Genomic DNA, 18,467 nt, shown 5'->3' with positions numbered 1-18,467 from the left:
CGCAAGGGAAAGAATGCTTTCAACCGGCTTGCGCCGGAACGTGATTGGATGGTATGGTGGTGGCTCGGCAGGCTCGGTTTTGCGCGTGTTTGTGTTTGTGCGCAGCATTCACCCCGGTCCCGGTTGTGTCAACTGTGTACGAGCTGAAGTCGTCGTTACACACGGCATCAGAGCGCTGTGAAATTGTAATTCCACACCCATCGTGTACACTCTCTCTCTCTCTCATTCGCCCGCCGATGTCACGGGGGCAGGGGGCAATGTACCGAGCACACCCAGCCCAGAGGACGACGATGATGATCACTCCGATGAGCACTGCTGTAATTTGTTTTAATTATGTTTGTTTGTCATTTATAATTATTAATTTTAATGCCGACCGGCGGACACGATGTTTGGTGCACGCGCCCCTGGCATGGAGGCTGTTTTTCAGGGGGGCAAACGAAAGCGGGTGACACTCGCTCGTGTTCTGTTTGTTTGCGGCAGTTCGCGTGATTCGCTTCAGGACCGGTGGGGACTCTGGCTTTGGTCGCGTATTCCACAATGTTTGCGCAATTGGAGCTTCGGTTTCGGTTCCCCCGTGGCGTTATTTGTAAAAATTTGCCCATCCATTACGACACCGTAGAGGGCGTGTTTTGAGATGTCACTGTTTGTAAGGACGCTTTGGTAACGTGACGGGGAGTAGGTTGCAATGGCGAACAAACTTATTCTCAAGCAAATGCGGCACAAAACAGCCATCGGTGACTTGTTGCATCCTGAATGAAGAAGACTTCAAGCTTGTGTGTACAATCTTATCAAATTGATGTCTTAAAGCTTGTTGAGAAGAAGCTAAAAACTTCACATGACTCCCACAGCCACAGCCATTTCAACACCAACGCTCCACACAACCAAAATCCTTTTAGTACTGGTACCGTTTGGTGCGCAAACTTTCAATCGCGTAAAAGCAACGGTTTCGACACGCCACGCGCCCGCTAACCACGGGCAAATGGTACGGGCCGGGATGTGTGTTAATTGGTGGTTGTAAACTTCAAGGCATCTCCGCATGCAGAAGACAGCAGCAGCAGCAGCCCGCAAAAGCCGAACAACAACCTGACAAATGTGTGATAATGACAGCGAAGGAAATTAGGCTGCGAAAAGTTGTCTTTGATCTTTGTTGTTTCCTAACAGTGCTGCAGTGCACCGTGGTGCTAAGGGAACTGCGAAGGAAGAGAGAGAGAGAGGGAGGGGCGCGTGCGCGTTCAGAAAAGTAAACCCCCGTTCGGTAGCTGGCATCTTTTCTCTAGAACACCACCATCACCACCACCGAGCAGCGTGTGAGTGTGCAGGCGTTTTGGTGTGCTGGGGCAAACGCAAATTCAATTATCTTCAAACTAATCGGTCCCGGCAAACGCGGCGAAGAGTGCGGCGAGCGGCTTGCCAGGAACCAAAACACCAGGAACCCATTTTCCGAAAAGAGTGCGATGGTGCGGGGCAGATTAAGTGCAGGCGATAGTGGCTGGTTCGCTCCATCCCGTTCCCTTTTTCTCCCAGGGCTCCGAACCCTCACGGTGTTCGGATACGATCTCGTTCGACTGCTGTAACTGCTTCCCTCTCGCTCCCTCTTTCTCTCTCTCACTCGCTCTGTGCTCTGCGGCATCATGCAAGCATACACTTTTTGATGGAAATGCTCCAATCCGGCCCAAAGATGCTGATGTTTGCATAATTACACAAGAAAAGCACATCGCCAGCATATGATGCCACGGGGATGCCTTCCCTCAGCTCAACTTGCTAGCAGTGCGCGTTGGGACTGGTAGCGTTGCGGGGCATTCAGGGAAGTGGGCGAGGGGGGGCAGCGTTGGTCATTTACTTTAATTTAATTCTGTTTACTTTAACTCGTGTGCTACGCCTCCGCGCCTACGTTCGATGTACGCTTTGCGCCCGAATGTAGACTCCATCGCTGAACGCTGCTCCGGTTTGGTTTTGTAGCCTGTAACTAACCAATTTTTCTCTTTCCCCCCTTTTTTTTGGTAGACTACGATAATCGAACGTGTGTGCCGTGCGAGGCCAACTGTGCCTCCTGCCAGGATCGGCCCGATTACTGTACGAGCTGTGATCATCATTTAGTTATGCATGAGCACCGCTGTTACGCCGCCTGCCCGAAGAACACCTACGAAACGGAGGATTACAAGTAAGTACTGGTCGGCTTTTGTTTGAACCCCGGTTTGCCCACCCCCACCGCCACGTTCGTCTATTGTTTACATCCCGGGTTCGGTGCTGGAAAGGACATCGAGTGGTGGATCCGAAAAATTGCAACGGAATCAAAGGTGCGCTTCGTGCTGTGGAGGGTAGGACACTGTCACTGTGATAATATTAGCGCTGAACCCCAACCGAACTTCTCCCAGTGGTGCTGCGTGTGTGTGTGTGTGTGTTCGCTTCACCGGAAGTGGACATACAATCGCTCCAAGTCGTTACCAGACGCCTGGTAACATGTGTGCACATGTGAAGAAAGAAACGATTAGAAGCAGCGTCGGGAGTGTGTCTCCCAGTGCCGGCAAGAGCCAGTAGCGTGACGAGGTGCTTACCTTTAGCTTCAGATGTATTATTTTAGGGCATTAACATGCTTGACCGAGTGGTTTGAAGTGTGGACCACATCCTGGGCTAGCACAATGGGCACCGCCCGCAGTGACGCTCTGTGTCCATGGGCCTCTATCTGTGGGCAAACAAAAAGTTGCCACACATAGCCGAGGTGAGTCGCAAATGTTCTTGTTGTGCATGGAAGTGACCGTCTTCCTTTGGTGGCTGTTGTCGGTCTCGGTGGACTTGGAACTACTTCCCACTTGGAACAGACATTAGAAGTGATCCAGCATAATCCTCTACGTAACACACGAGGTGTGTGTGCCATCGCACGCTGTGCACCATCGAGCAACAAATTCTCTTCCCCAAACCCGTTCTCTCGCTCTTGGCCACTTGGCACCACTTTGCTATTGGCTTGCCTCATCATCTAGTGCGCCAACCGGCCAGGTATTCGATTGCCATTGTGGGCTTTCGCTTGCGTCTTTAACTTCTCGGCTTGCGGTAACATCGATTCCATGCTCTCCGTTAAATATTGATTATGTCCTACCAAGAGTACGCACACACACACGTACACACAAAGAAATCGACAAAGAAACTGCATGGAGACGGGAGGCGGTGTTTAACTTTCTTGTAAACAAAACTGTAACAGGTTGTCGATTGGGTTTGTACGCTTCCCTGCCCTCAATCAAGGGGATAGGGGCTCGGTGCGGGATAGGAAAATGGGCGTTCTGCTAAATATGCGACCCGACTTGGTGACGACGGTGGTCAATGGCGGCGGCCGTCCTTTGCTGGTGCTGACCGTTGTCTATCCGGCCGGTCCAGCAGTGCAAACGTCCTCTCGAAGGGCACGCTTGAATGGTTTTGCTTCCCTCACACGGCACCCCTGGCAGGTGGTCGACACCGTCACAGCGTACCGGGGGCAAATTGAAAACAAGATAAGCAATCATTTAATATTCCATTGAAGATGTCCTTGGATACGGTAACGGTCCGCTTTTCTTTGCTCGTGTTTGTGTTTGTGTGTGTGTGTGTGCGTACTGTCATAACGAGCTCCTCGCCACTGCGCCCATTGCTGCTGTGCCATCGTGCTTTCAGGAAGCAAAGGGACAGTGAGCCGTCAAGTACGGGCAGCATCGTCGTTGTAGTAGCGCCCGCACACCATAGCAAAAAAAAACCCCGTAGTCGTGGTAGAAAACATCGCGCAGACGAAGAAGGCAGGAAAACTAGCGCTCCAGAACGGAAAATTTGCTTTCGATAAAATTTCCCACCATCCATGGCATGGGCATTAGTGTTTGGGGCTACATTCTGTAATCTTCCAAACAGTCACGTGTCATCGTCGTCGTTGTCGAACGAAAACACTTCTGGCTTTACCGTTCTTTCCCTCAACCTCCACAACCCACCATTTATCGAAATTTCGTTACGCCGGAGAAGATCACAGATACACACACACACACACACACACACACACACACACACACACACACACACACACAGAAGAAGGAAAAAAGAAGATAATATTTCGGTTATTTTATGAATAAAATTTTATTACATCTCGTTTCCTCCCGGAGGCGCACAAACGTGACGAGCACGAACTTCACCGACTGTGCTCCGCTTCCCGCCGATAGCGCCCCGTCCCGTGTAACGAGTATGTGTATCTTTGCACCTCATTTCACACACCTCCCAAATGTGTGTGTGTGCGTTTAAAGTGACGATTGTAAAAATAACGCTTATGCTGCACAATAAACGGTATGTGTCGGTTTTATTTTAACGCTTCCCCGCCGTCTGTCTCGCTTACCGGCCGATGGAGTCGCATGGTTTTTTTTTCTTCTTCTTCTTTGTTTCCCATCGGAAGGAAGTACCACGAACCCTGCTGCTACCTCTCTCCCACCCCGGGGGAGCTGAAGGTATTTCGGAAGCTGTGGGGTTTTGCCGTGGGAAAATTGGATCGATTGTTTCGATTGCTTCCGAGAGGAATGGTTGGCTGGAGGAGGGGCAATAACGAATTTAGAATGCCCGGTATGGCCGTGTTTTTTTTTCTCTCTTCTCTGTTTTATTTTGTTTGCTCAGTGTGTGTGTGTGTGTGCTTATCGAAGGACCCTTTTTTCATTGGTTTCTGTTGGTGGTGCGTTCGTCCGGTGCGGCACAAACACTTTCCACGCGGGCTTTTGGGATGGATGATGGATTAGCCGTTCCGGGGATGTGTAAACCAATGCATTTGTGATGAGGTTTCGGGCGTGAACTGGAACAGATAAAAACAGGAACTGAAACAAAGAAAAAGAAAAGTGGGATAGCAAAACAAAAACCAGAAGCACAGAAGCAAACTCTCATCAAGCATAATTGATTAGCGTCTGTTTGGAGCTGTTTTTTCTTATTGGAAACCGACGAAAGGAACAAAACATCTGCTCACAGACGCACACACACATACAGACAGGGAAAAAAGGTGTACGGTAGCACACCAACACGGGGTCGTTCTAATCGCAACAAAAAGTAGGCAAAAAATATGCGCCAACACAAAATTAATTTAAATTCCATAACCAACGGTGCCCGGTACCGGCTCTAATCCTGTCCGGCATCGGATTACGTGCCAGCCCGGTGTGAGTGCGAAATGTTAGATTTTTTTTTTGTGTCGTTTTTTTTTCCTGGTGTAAATTCCTACCCACCATCCCTTGGGACAGGGAAATTTGCGTAATTTTACCGGTCCCGGGGTACCCAAATTTACTTACACTTGCACGCTGCAGCGAGCGACACGAACGAGCCGTCACATTAAACTATTGGCAGCAAATCGTTCAAACATGCAGTACCCTTTCTTGGTGTGTGTGTGTGTGTGTGTGTGTGAGAGAGAGAGAGAGAGAGATAGAGAGTTGAGTGTGTCTTTGCCAGAAGGATAAGCGTTTCCCCGACACTTCCTTTCCCTTCGTTCACGCGCGCTTTTCTTCATTCACTGTCAAGCGAGAAATTTCCATGCTCCATTTCTGCTTCGTCTTTAAAGTGTATGAGGATGTGTGTGTGTGTGTGTGTGTGTGTGTGTGTGTGTGTGTGTGTGTGTGCAGCGCCATTTTGCTGCCAATTTTCGATTATGATCCCGCTGGCGTAATTCTATTGATTTCCATTTAGCAAATTCCCGCTTCGTTTACTTCCTCCCGCCTTGCTCTCCGCTCTTCCTTGGTTTGTTCCGCTCAAGTCGCTGAGTGTGAGTAGCGGATTATTTCCGTTTCGGATATTCCATTATTATGTGCTCGATTGAACGCGCCATCATAATTTGATCCACTCGCTCTCTCGCTCTGTCACGCTCTCTTCTTCTCGCTCTGTGGGTACTGCGAGCCAAAATGCACTGGCTGGTGGTTTTCATACACTTGCCACAAACACACAGGCGTTAAAGGGAATGCGAACACGGGGTGCCCTAAAGATGGAATTTGTTTCCCACCCGCCCCACAGAAGATGGGTGCGAAAGTCCAAGAAAAGTGGTTTACATTTCAGGCCCGGATAGTATTCGTCATTTTTGCTGCATTTAAACAGAAAATATTTTCTTTGGACAGTCGAACGACAAACTATTTGAACAGCTTTGTGCTGCGAAAGGACAAAACCAACCAAACTACGGGAACGGGAACTGTTTGACACCGTGCCAACCGTGTTTGGTACAATTGTGCGCGAGCATTGTTTGCGATGTCTGCCTTGCGCAATGGTCATTGTGTGATGCCATCGACAGCCCAATGCCCCCCCCCCCCCCCTCGCAGTCTTCTGGGGGAATCATTCATTGTTTGGTGTCGTTTCATTTTCATTTTCCCCAGCGAACCACCACGAAACGTCGCCTCGTTCTCGGTTGGAAGGAAAGCGCTTTTCTTTAGCGACGAATGCTAACTTCCCCACCACCGCCACCACCACCCTGATCAAACACAGTCGTCGTCGCGGTCGCGGTATATTTTCTGCGATCGTAGCGCGTTTTCTGGTGACGACGGATTTCCTTTTATGCTACCGTCACACCCTGGCGCGAATGTTCCGCGAGCACAATGCGTTCCCCGTTGTGGAAAATGGGGAAAAGCGAAATGCTGGAAAAAAACCGCCGAACAAAAGAAACGAAACAATATTATTTCAGCGAAACCTCATCGCCAATCGGTGGTTGTGAATTGTGTGGATTTGCTTTTCCAGTTTTCCGCCTGTTTTTTTGTGTGTGCACATTGTTTTATTTTTGTGGGGAAAAAAGCAGCCATCACACAAATGGGACAGAAGCTGGGTTGAAACACACAACACAGAGCATCAGGCGAAGAAGAGAGCGTGTGTGTGTTTGTGTGGTAAGTTCAAACGATTCAACGCTACAATACCATGGCTCAGCGAAATATGATGCATGGTCGGAAAGATTTAACAAAAAAAAACTAAAAAAGAAAATTCAAATTGCATAAAGAACTACCCCACCCAGCGACAGAGTGAAATGAAAAATTAGATTTCGGGAAAATCAGAATAATAACAATCATAACGTTGATCGCAACCTTGTAAGATTCCAAGAAGAAAAAGCAAAAAAAAACAACTGCTGAACAGAGGAAAACTGAACAGAAGCGCGCATTGTTCGAACGGATGATTTGTTCGGCGAATTTTGCAAGTGAACATAATCGATTGATTGTTGCCGATTGGCAATTTGTTTGGCATCATACTATCACTTTTCCCATTCATTTCAAATGAAACACGAGCCACGGTTCTGTAGCACGGTGACAGTCATAATGAGGTTTTGTATCTGGTTGCGGCTTCCAACGATTTTAACGATCAAACTGATTGTGCTGATTCTGTGTTGGTTTTTTTTTCGTTCCTTTGTATTGTTGTTATCGTTATTTTGTGCGCTACCAGCGCTACTCTAGCTTTAAAACGCAAACATATTGCATGTACTGGCATGCATCAAAATACCATTCCTTTGCTCACTTAACAAATTGATTACATTACTTAATTTTGTAATGCATATTGCATAGTTGTAGGCGCATTATAGCTACCGTAATTAATATACATATACTATTGAGTTATATTTTGATTTCATTTCAAATATAGTTTTATAATGCTTGATGCATATCTTTTATTCGAAATCTATTTGCATTAATTAACGCCAGAATTAGTGCGAGTGATTCAATATTTCATTTATTGGGAAAGTTTTGCGACGATGATTGCATAAGTTTAGGCGAGTTTTTTCCACCTCAATCTATAACTCAGCTCCATTATTGTGTCGATTGTTTGAAATCTTTATACAAACCACCTCAATCCCTACTTTCTTGCCCTCCCTGTGCCCACATCTTTTCAGCCACTCAGGAAGCGTTAGAAGAATGCAGATGATGTAATGTGCTGCACTATCGTGATAAAAAAATATCATTCCTGCAGCATCAAACTCATCAGTAACGACATTATTTCTCTTCCCTCGATGCTGCGTACTTGGAGTCTCCGTGCATTATTTTTTTTCTATAGCAACGACTTTTAGACTTTACGCGCTTACCTTCCCCAGCACGTCCTTCGTGTGCATTACGCTATCGCTCGTTAAAATCTCCGTTCACCGGCACAACACCATACATACCGGGACAGCTGCCGCAGACGGAGACAGCTTCCTGTGCAAGGTGCACTTTTGTTTGTGCCGGTGCGTTTTTTGCCCCGCTGACACCGCTGTCAGCTAATGGACACACACAGTGTATCTTGCAGCCGAGAGCGTTATCTTCCGCCTTTTTTTTTTTTTTTGTAGCTACTTTTGTTTCATTTGCTGACGTGTACAAAAGGGCGCACAAATGGTGCGGTAGATAATTCTGCACCCACGCGACGTGGGGTCATAAAAATTGAAAATAAAATTTCATGCCATCTTGAACCTCGCATATATATATATATATATAGAAACACTGTCAACGTCACGAACGGTGACGGTACAGTACAGTGCGGGCATTAGTGCCGCTGTCCTGCCTTTTCCTCCTTTCTAAAGCTCTTCCACGGTGTCCTCGGAGGTTGCTCCGAGACTCGCACGGTCACCCATATCCTTGGGAGCAACCAGTGACGGTAGCAAATATTATCTGTCACTTCATATATTTTTACGATTATTTATCGCAATTTGCTGTCGCGCCATCGTCTTCCCGGGTGGCGAGTGTTTTCGGCATAGCGCTATCCAGATGGCACTGATGCTACTACCGTAGCGCACATCACGGCGGCGTGGTGTGGCGTGTATCAGGGTGTGTACAGTGCTTCCGTCCTCCCGTCCCAGACACATCCTCTTGCGCCCCACACGAAAACGGATAAAGAGTGAAGCAGCGGACCTAAAATTGCTGGAAGCCACCGGGGTGCAACCGGGGTCTCATATTTTCTCTTATTTCATTATCATATGACACACGTGCTGCGAAAAACACCTTCCTCAAACGGCGCCGTGTGTTGTGTGTAGCGTGTAGAGGCCGTTTCTTTCCTCCCTCGTGTTGCGTTTTGGCAAAGGGAATAGAAGGGGTACGGAAAGCAACTCGACAGTCGCGACAGAAAGGTGCAAAAATGGCAATTACGTGCGCCGGTGATCTTGCGCCGGAAGGATGCTGAAACGCCGCCGCCTAGGATGTGGACGGTGGCGCTTCTGTGTGTGTGTGTGTGTGTGTATGTCTTATTTCACATTTTTGTTCCCTCGCTTTCGAGGACACCGTTTGCTGGGGGAACTAGTTTGGACGGGTTCCTCTCCACCTGCTGGCGGTAATGTAGTGTGGCATCGTGCACATGTGTACACACTTGGCCATATATGCGCGCGCGTGTGTGTGTGTGTGTGTGATCTAGCGTAGCGAAAAGTCAATTTCAGGTGGTTCACCGGCGCACTGCCGGATGGTCGCACGAAACATAACTCATACGGGAGGGGTTTCCCGTGCCTTCCCGCACACACCCGTGGACGTTCAGTTCAGCTTCAACAGTGTTTGGCGATCTTGACACAGAGGATCACGGGCGGACGAAGGGCGTGTGTGCATAATTTATGCTGCTTGAGGTGTACATAAAAATTCTATCTGTATTTAAGTGCTTCCTACTCGCTTTATTCCTCTACCTCCGCGTGTGTGTGTGTGTCGCCGTTCTATGCAACACTCGGAAGAAACACAGTTCCCGGGGCGTTACAGTACCACCGAACAAGACGCCCTAAACTCACCCTAAATGTGTCTGTGTGTGTGTTTAAGTGCGTGTTATATGAAAAAGCATTCGTTGCCGTCGCTCTCCGGGTTCAGTTGTACAGCACGGATACATTGCATCGCGATGGTTTGGGTTTGGCAGCGTCTCGGGAAAGCGCACCAGCCACACTGGCCATCTTTCTGCATTTGGTGCTCTTTGTTTCGTTGCTAAGTTTTATTGCCACATCTGGCGATCGTAAAAGTGCTGAGTGCGGGTCGCCCGCTCGCTGACTGCCAAACCGCACAGCCACGACGCGGGCCCGCGGCTATCTCTTTGGCGGCAGCTTGTTGTGACCGTTGCCGTTTGCCGGATGTGTTTTGCGTTATCCTAGCGTTTAACACACGCATATCGAAAGGGCCGTCTCCTTTGTTTTGTCGGCCCTTTGTGATATTCTATTAGTTAATTCGAGCAACATAATACATGATGCCCGCTTTTTTGTGCTAGCTCGTTAAACCGGGAACAACGTCCCCGTGGGCATTTTCAAACAGCGCGAACAAAAGAGCGCTACAATTCATTAGCCGGAGGATGGTTTACGCTTTGTTTTAACGCTTGCAAAAGCGTTCAATTAACAACATTTCTTTATTCTATTGGATATGTGTGATATTATTGAACATATTTCAATACGAGGAATCTGTGTCTACCATACAATTCTGATTGAATAGGATACACGGCTAATTGGCAACCAACCAATTAGAACATTCACTAAAATCTTCCTTTCCAATATGATAAATATTTCAGCTCAACTCAGCTTTAACGCTTGCAGGGGGAAACTTATTTCTTGTTCATTCATTTACCAACTGAACCTTAACCAACTGAAAAAGTGTCGGGCCGACCCTCAATTGGGAAAAATGATGCATCGACCTTAAACTAACAGCCCCAAAACATAACTCTTTTAATTACACTATTTTTAACCCAAAAAAAAAAACCGCTCGTCCGCTTGTCCAATTTCGTTTTCCAGCTGCGCCGATTGCCATCCGTCCTGTGCCACCTGCAACGGGTCGTCGGAGAGCCAGTGCATCCTGTGCCGGGCCGGCCGGTTCGCGCACGAGGGCCGCTGCCTGAACGCGTGCCCGGACGGTTACTACGGCGACAAGAAGCGGCACGAGTGCATCGCCTGCCCGCACGGCTGCACCACCTGCGGCAATGGAGCGGTCTGCATCACCTGCCACGACAACTGGACCATGAACCGGAAAGGGAAATGCATCGCCAACGGCAACAACAACTGCGACGAATGTAAGTGCAGCTCGTTGAAAGGGGGAAGGGTAGGGTGGAAGCTTTTAATAGGTAGCGGGGTAGGTAGGAAGAGCGAAGAAGCCAGGCAATCAAGCAAGGTGTGCGATATCCTTGCGCTGGGATTGGGAAGCGTTTTTCCCTACCCTTACTCGATCCGCAACTTGCCACTCCCAGGGGGTGGAAAAATCCAAACCAAATGGAAAGCTTGGCACCACTTAGCGGTGCTGGTGGATGGTCAGTGTTTTTTTTTTCATGCTGGAACTCGTAAGCCCGTGGACGCCGATTAAAACGCCGAGGCAATAATGGATTGAAAGTAATAAAAACGAAAGCAACCATTTCTTCTTCATTTATTTCGCCCTACGTCACTCACTCGCCGTATTGGCCAGCCGATTGACCTCCGGAAAGCAGGGGAGATGAACGGGGCGCGAAGCGTGATTGCAACTTTATTTCACGTGATAAAAGCAAATGGTGTGGCGCCGCTTCTCGGTCCATTTGGGCTTCGAGGCGTTTGCCAATGTCGCCCAGTACGTCGCACGCCATGGTTGCGGAGCACGTTCGTTTGCATTTTGCCCACGCGCGCACATTAAGCCAATGGTTGCTGCTGGACCGCTTTCAACGCTACGAATCTATTGAACTGTGCAGGGTAGAGTGCTGCCATTCTCACTGAACATCACAGCAAAATCCTGCCAACGAGTTACAGATGCATATTTTCTGCTCTAAAGCACTTTTTTCTCAAACGGGGAATAACTTCAAACCCCTTCTCAAGGGGGATTTCATTTCGGCGCACATGAAGCAAATTAGAGTGTTCAACTTTCCCTGCACTAGAACGCTTTGTGGTGCGTAAACTGGAATCTAATCTAGTTGCAATTATGCATCAACGCATCGCCATAATAAAAGGTAACCGATCGCTTTCGTTCACAGTGCGCAAATATCCGCTGTTTTTCTCCTCATATGTGCTACTCATACCAAGCATCATTAACGTGCGCACTGTACGAACCGTCAATATCGTCCTACCGTTGCGTGCTCCACTTCAAAAGTGCTTCATGCAAAATGACGAACCACACCATCACGGGATCACGATTAATGCGTTCGAGTGTAAAGCGTTCGATGGGATCATTATGACTGCATCGGTGCCGCTGCTGCTAAACGCGAATAACTACTGAGAGCGGGGCAAAAAAAAAAATAAAATAAAATAAAATTAAACACAAGCAACTCAATACGAGCCGCACCACCGTCTCTGTGGATGCAAGGAAGAAAACCCAACGCAAAGAATGCCGCAATGAGTCACCGTTAGCCCCGGAAGCGTTGACGGTAACGATGTAACGCCGGCTACCATGACGACACCGAACCCCACGAACCATTGAGAAGAGATGAACTCATCGCGCGTGTGCATGGATGCTGAAGAAAACTGGAACGTGATTGTTACTGAACTGGTACGAAAGCTGCTGTGTCGTCGTTCGGGCATAAATGAACTGTCCATTCGATCCCGATAAACGCCTTCCAAATTGCCATGCCACCTGGAAGGGGTTGGTGTTTTGCACCTTTACGAACGATACAGTGTGTCGGGGTTCACTAGTACAGTGCGTCCAAAAAGTATTCAGACATGTGGGAGACACATGTCAAGATCATACGGCCGTCGTCTAATATGGCGAAAACATTCTACTAAGATGCATCACCAAATCCTTGTATAACCGTAACACCATGGTGCCATGTTGCTAGAGCTCATTAAGCATAGTTGATATAGAAAAAATGACTCAAATTGATAAGAAAAGAGACTGGGAACTACATTCTTGTATGTTTAAAGTGCTTAGAGTCTCCGTTCCGAGGACATGTATTTAAAAAGAATCACATGTTTCAACGCCGGGTGGAGCGGGAGAATATACAGAGCATTGACATTTGCCCAAAAGAACAAACCAGCCGTAACTAAACTAATACAAACGACTAGATATATTCTCAATATTATATCAGTTGTCAATTTTTCAATGGAACTTGTCTACATGGTCCGGAAATGCAATATTACTACCAGAAATTAATTCCAACAAGTCTTGTAGGATGAGTGGTGCAAGAATACGCCTTTTTAATTCAGTTGGTTCAATTGAGTTAGCGTGTTGGTCAAGTAGAGTCACTAATAGTTATAAATAAAGTCAGGAACCAGATAAAGATTTTTTTTTTGATTCCATAACCTTTATTTTCATACGCATGATTACGTCAAAACTAGACGTAGACGAATACTATTCGCTTACCCATCAAAGCCCTTTTTTGAATTGCTTTAGTCGCTATTACTCTATTTTAAAGCTTATTGTTTTAGCAATTTGTGTGTATTAAGTATCCCTTTATCAAACCTTATCATTACTTTTACCGAGCCATACCTACTCACCTTTTGCTGTACAAAATTCAACAAGACGAATATTTTTAGGACTCACTGTAGGTAATTGAAGGTATAGTTTATCAAACTATGGAACGACATTACAGGGTTTCACACTTTATCTCAAGACCGCGGGACCCCTTCCCGAATCTGTCTTAGCCAAAGCCAAGACTGCGGTATGATGCTTGAAAACGTTGATGATACCTGAATTCATCGGATGCAATGCTGAATCTGCGGCACATTTCTCAAAACACACTGGTCCGCGCCGAGGACATGCGGTCCAATATTTTTTTACACGGATAACCTTTGTGTACATCAGTGTACTGAAAACAGTGAATTATTTTTTCGTGTTTTTACCAAAAAAGATTATTTAAACAGTTCAAACTACTTTCTTAACACTTGTAAATATTTTAATTAATCAAATATGCATTCACTCATTTTATTAAATTGTCTTTTTTTGGTAAAAAAACGAAAAGGATAATTGAGTGTTTCTAATAGACTGATGTACACAAAGGTTATCCGTGTAAAAAAATATTCGACCGCATGTCCTCGGCACGGACCAGTGTGTTTCGAGAAATGTGCCGCAGATTCAGCATTGCATCCGATGAATTCAGGTATCATCAACGTTTTCAGGTATCATCAACGATTTCAAGCATCATACCGCAATCTTGGCTTTGGCTAAGACAGATTCGGGAAGGGGTCCCGCGGTCTTGAGATAAAGTGTGAAACCCTGTAATGGTGTGCTCGCTGATATTTGCAGCGGTCTGGTTGTTACGCAATCGGTACCAGTTGTGCAAATATTACGATTGATTTTAATGAGATCAATTTTGCATAACGACCTCAGCGCGCTTCTGGGTATTTTGTGTTGTGTTTGCAAATAATTAAACATACATTTTAATGATGTCAACTGCATTGAGCATGTTCCAAGAAAGGAAAAAAGGACAGTTTTAAAATAATTACATATTGTCTTTTTTTTTTAAATCGAAACAAAGTAAACCATCATCACTGTTAATTGTTTCCTGCCTCCCTTCCCATTTCCAGCGGAATACTTTGAAAACGGTCACTGCCACCCGTGCCACTCGACGTGCGAAACCTGTACCGGGCCGACGGAGAACGAGTGCCTGACCTGCGCCTCGAACCTGCTGCTCCAGGGCGCGCGGTGCGTGAACGTGTGCGACGAGGGCTACTACATGGAGGTGGGCGTCTGTGCCAAGTGTCTGCACACCTGCACCCAGTGCGTGTCGCGCATGAACTGTACCGCCTGCATGAAGGGTTTGCAGCTGCAGAGCGGCGAATGCCGCACCACGTGTGCCGATGGGTAAGTTCGTCGCTTGTCGCAAACCGAGAGAAAATCAAGCAGCTAATGTGCGCGCGATGCGTTCCCCCTTTTCTTCTGCAGCTACTACAGCGATCGTGGCACCTGTGCGAAATGCTATCTGAGCTGCCACACGTGCAGCGGGCCGCGCCGGAACCAGTGCGTCCAGTGCCCGGAGGGATGGCAGCTGGCCGGTGGTGAATGTTTCCCCGAGTGTCCGGAAGGGTTCTTCAAGACGAAGTTCGGCTGCCAGCGCTGCCACCATTACTGCAAGACGTGCAACGGTAAGGATTCGTTTGATAAACTAGCTGCTAGATCGACCTTACAATTCGCCTAAATGTATGCTACTCGAGTTCTATAAACGCCTAAATGTAGGCTATCCGAGCGTTCCAAACGCCTAAATGTATGCTATTCGAGTGTAGTAAGCGCTGTTTCAGTGTGCAATGGCCGACTTTTAACCCAGAATGCTGTTCATGTAAAGACGACCGCACTAATGAATGTTTCTCTTTGTTGCATTACTGTATTCCCCTCTTGCCGCAACACAGGAGCTGGCCCGCTGGCCTGTACGACCTGTCCCGCGCACAGCATGCTGCAGAACGGGCTGTGCATCGACTGTCTCGCCTCGCAGTACTACGATCCGCCGACGCAGACATGCAAAACGTGCCACGAGTCGTGCCGGACGTGCAGCGGCCCCGGACAGTTCTCCTGCCTCACCTGTCCCTTCCCGCTGCACCTAGACCGACTCAACCATCAATGTGTGCCTTGCTGTGCGGCGGACGCATCGCCCGACGATCAAAGCTGCTGCCACTGCGACAAAGCGACCGGTAAGTGTGCGTGCGTGTGTGTGTGTGTGTGTGTGTGTGTGTGTGTGTGTGTAGAGTGACAGGAGCCAGCATATAGGAGCACAACAACAACTTAATGATGGCTTTCCGTTTTCGGCATTACCCCCACAGGTGGCTGTATTAACGCATCGCCCGCCGGCAAGCGACGCATCGGTGCCGAGCAACAGTTGCTGCAGTTCGGCGAGGAGAGCGGTGCGCCAGCCGTACCCGGCGATGGCGGGGCAACGACGCCCGGTCAGGCGGCGGGCCGGGCCTGGCAGCAGTTCCTAACTAGCACGTCCACGCCGACGCTGATGGTGGTCGCCGTGTCCGGCTGCCTGCTAATTGTTACCCTGTTTGTAGTGATATTTACCGTTTTACAGGTGAGTTTTGTATCGCCGAAGGAGCCTTTTGCCGCTTTAAAGCACTCCAGCATTCCATAGTTTCAGTCAGAGTGCCAATGAACCAAAGTGCAAGGTTATGTAGCGGGTCTGGTCCGTAACCCATTGCTTATTAATCTTATTCCTTAATTAATCCTACCCTCAATCGTCGTTCAATTTCGCCTCTCCGAGGCGTGCACACGTGTTCGGATCGACATGTCACGACGACCCATCGGCATCCAGGGCCCGTCAGTGCCGTGATGCAATGCTGTGGAAGCGTCTGAGGGATTTTAGCCGGCAGATTGAACGATTGGTGTGCTGCTCGCAATTTCCGATACGTATCTGGCACCGCAAGCAGATTACGAAACCATTTTTGAACCCGTCGTGTGTGTGTTTGCCAATGTCGCGCGGTGCACCCATCCACGACCACCTACGACATCGATAAATCACCACCAGCGTTGCTCCATCGATCGGATAAGCTCCCGAAATGACTGCTTTGAAGAAGGGAGCCCGCCGGTAAAATGCTGCCAGAGAGAAGGGAAAATTCCAATTATCCATCCCACGGTGGTTTTGCTGGCTTTTCTGGCCACGGCCACGGCGACGGGAGAAGTTGTTTAATCGGAAATATGATTAAATCTGATGCGAACCTCCAGCACCGGCCATCCACCTCCTGCCCACGGTGATGAGCTTGTGAAGCGATGTTCTGAGGATCTGAGTGTGTTCCCCCTTGAAGAAAATCGAGATCCTTTCCCACTCAACACGCCCCAACGAGAAGGAAAGGATGAATCCTGCCGGCATCTATATTGACGCACTCGTGAAGGGAAGCTTTCCAACCCAACCCACCACCCAGTGGCACAACGCAGCACAACCAGAGGGAGACCGCAATTTTCGGCTTTGATTTACGATGAGCCAACCGCGACCGTGTTTGGCGAGGGGACGGTGGCGCCAGGGCGAAAGGAAATGAAAAGAATCCCCCGTGTTTGCGCAACACAGCGACGAACAGAGAGGCAAGTTTTCCGTCCACGCGCCGAAGGACGTGGCGATAGTCGGCTAGGGGTTTCCGCGTAAACGCACCTTGTGCACGCCGACAAGCCGCAAATCAATTTGTCGCGCTAAGCCAACATCGTCACTTCCGGTGTACCGGGGTGGTTGCCATGCCTTCCCGGGAAGGGGGGGGGGGGGAGAGCCCACAAGCGGATTAGCGGGGAGCACCTTCCCCGTTCATACCTTGTTTGCCGTTGCGATCCTTGGATTGCGTTACGTGTTGGTGCGCTACAGCTAATCGAACTATGTTGACAAGAAGAGTTTTAAGGCACGGGAAAATCCCATGGCAAAAACAACACGTGGAAATGGAACCCCCTCGGCTACCGGTGTGGCACTTCCGCTGGCGAAATTTGGTGTGTTTATTTATGACAAACCCCGCCCACTTCACCCGCAGAAGGGTATTATCAACTTTTGACACCACTTTCTGGTGTCGGTGTTTAAAGTCGAACCAGCGTGTAGCGTTGCTTCACTTTCACCGTGGAAGAGGCTGAGGGGACTAAAGTCCTATTTGAAACTGAATCGGATGTGTTTGTACGCAGACTACGAAACACGGAGCTTGGGGGGGGCGGGGGGAGGGTTCTTTTATTTCTCGTGTTTTGTTGCCTTAAAGCGCGCTCGTGCTAGTTCGAATCGTGGTCGGAATGGCTTTAAACGCTTTTTGCTCCGCTGATAAGGTATTTTGAGTGTACTTAATGGTTTTAAGAGACCGCAGAGAAGACATTGCCCAAAGCGATGGTCTATTATAATGACTTTTTAAAAATGTTGCTATCATTTTGAGGTGTTTTAAATTGTAAAAAGTACGTTGAAAACATGCAAGTTCAACTAAATGACAAATTCTGTACAGATAAAGCAGAAAATAACTTCACATACAGATTGCATAATTGCTGGCGCAATACTGAGCACCGCCGTAGGCGTCCGAATTCTATGCAAGCTGCACTGCATGCTTGTTTTTATTAACAGGCTGTGCTGCAAAATGTCATGAGCATCATGTGACGATCACCACCGAAAACAGTGAACATATCCGTGGTAGCTTGTAGTTCTTGCCGATACTCAATGACAGTGCTTCATGACATGCCGAACGCGACTTGCGAATGATTGAGTCCAACGCGATATTCTGACTGTCAAGCTGAGGTTCATGCCGGCGCAAGAATAATCATGATTTTTTCTGACTGTGCACAGTGCTGCCAAACACTCATGAATGAAACAAAGCTCAAATCTGCTTACGTACACAACTGGGATGGTCAGGGGTGAGACTCAATCATATCAGCGTCACAAGCTCTTCTACTGTTTTTGATCAGAGGTGGGACTCAAACAGTTGGTGGACGAATCACATGCTTGGTGACATTTTTTTTTTTTGTGTGTGACACTCAACTCTTGGTCAGTCGCTTCGTCACGACATCACGCTTCGTCACGGGTGGACTAAGAAGACATTCTGTTTTACTCTTAATTTAACTTTGCAGTACTTACATCATAATTAGTACAGGTCCCCGAAATAGGCGGATTCGACATGGAGGACAGCCTCTAATTTCAATCGCAATCCCAATCGCAATCGCAATTAGAATCCCAATCGCATTCAGAATCCCAATGGCAATAAGAATCTCAAACGAAACCCAATCCCAATCCAA

The 18,467-nt window shown here is 48.0% G+C and overlaps 1 protein-coding gene across 7 annotated transcripts in view; it reads left to right on the top strand.

Moving 5' to 3' along the window:
* Positions 1-18,467, top strand: part of LOC120953706 (furin-like protease 2) — a 197,862-nt gene that overhangs the window by 175,457 nt on the left and 3,938 nt on the right. For all 7 annotated transcript variants that reach the window (XM_040373883.2, XM_040373881.2, XM_040373884.2 and 4 more), the window contains 6 exons: positions 2,005-2,161; positions 10,643-10,917; positions 14,324-14,600; positions 14,682-14,881; positions 15,143-15,421; positions 15,551-15,801. In XM_040373883.2, coding sequence (XP_040229817.2) covers positions 2,005-2,161; positions 10,643-10,917; positions 14,324-14,600; positions 14,682-14,881; positions 15,143-15,421; positions 15,551-15,801 — 1,439 coding nt within the window. The remainder of the gene's footprint in view (positions 1-2,004; positions 2,162-10,642; positions 10,918-14,323; positions 14,601-14,681; positions 14,882-15,142; positions 15,422-15,550; positions 15,802-18,467) is intronic.

Source organism: Anopheles coluzzii, chromosome 2 (genome assembly GCF_943734685.1).
Source record: "Anopheles coluzzii chromosome 2, AcolN3, whole genome shotgun sequence".
Lineage (NCBI taxonomy): Eukaryota > Metazoa > Arthropoda > Insecta > Diptera > Culicidae > Anopheles > Anopheles coluzzii.
This window is presented reverse-complemented; position numbering and strand designations above follow the sequence as displayed.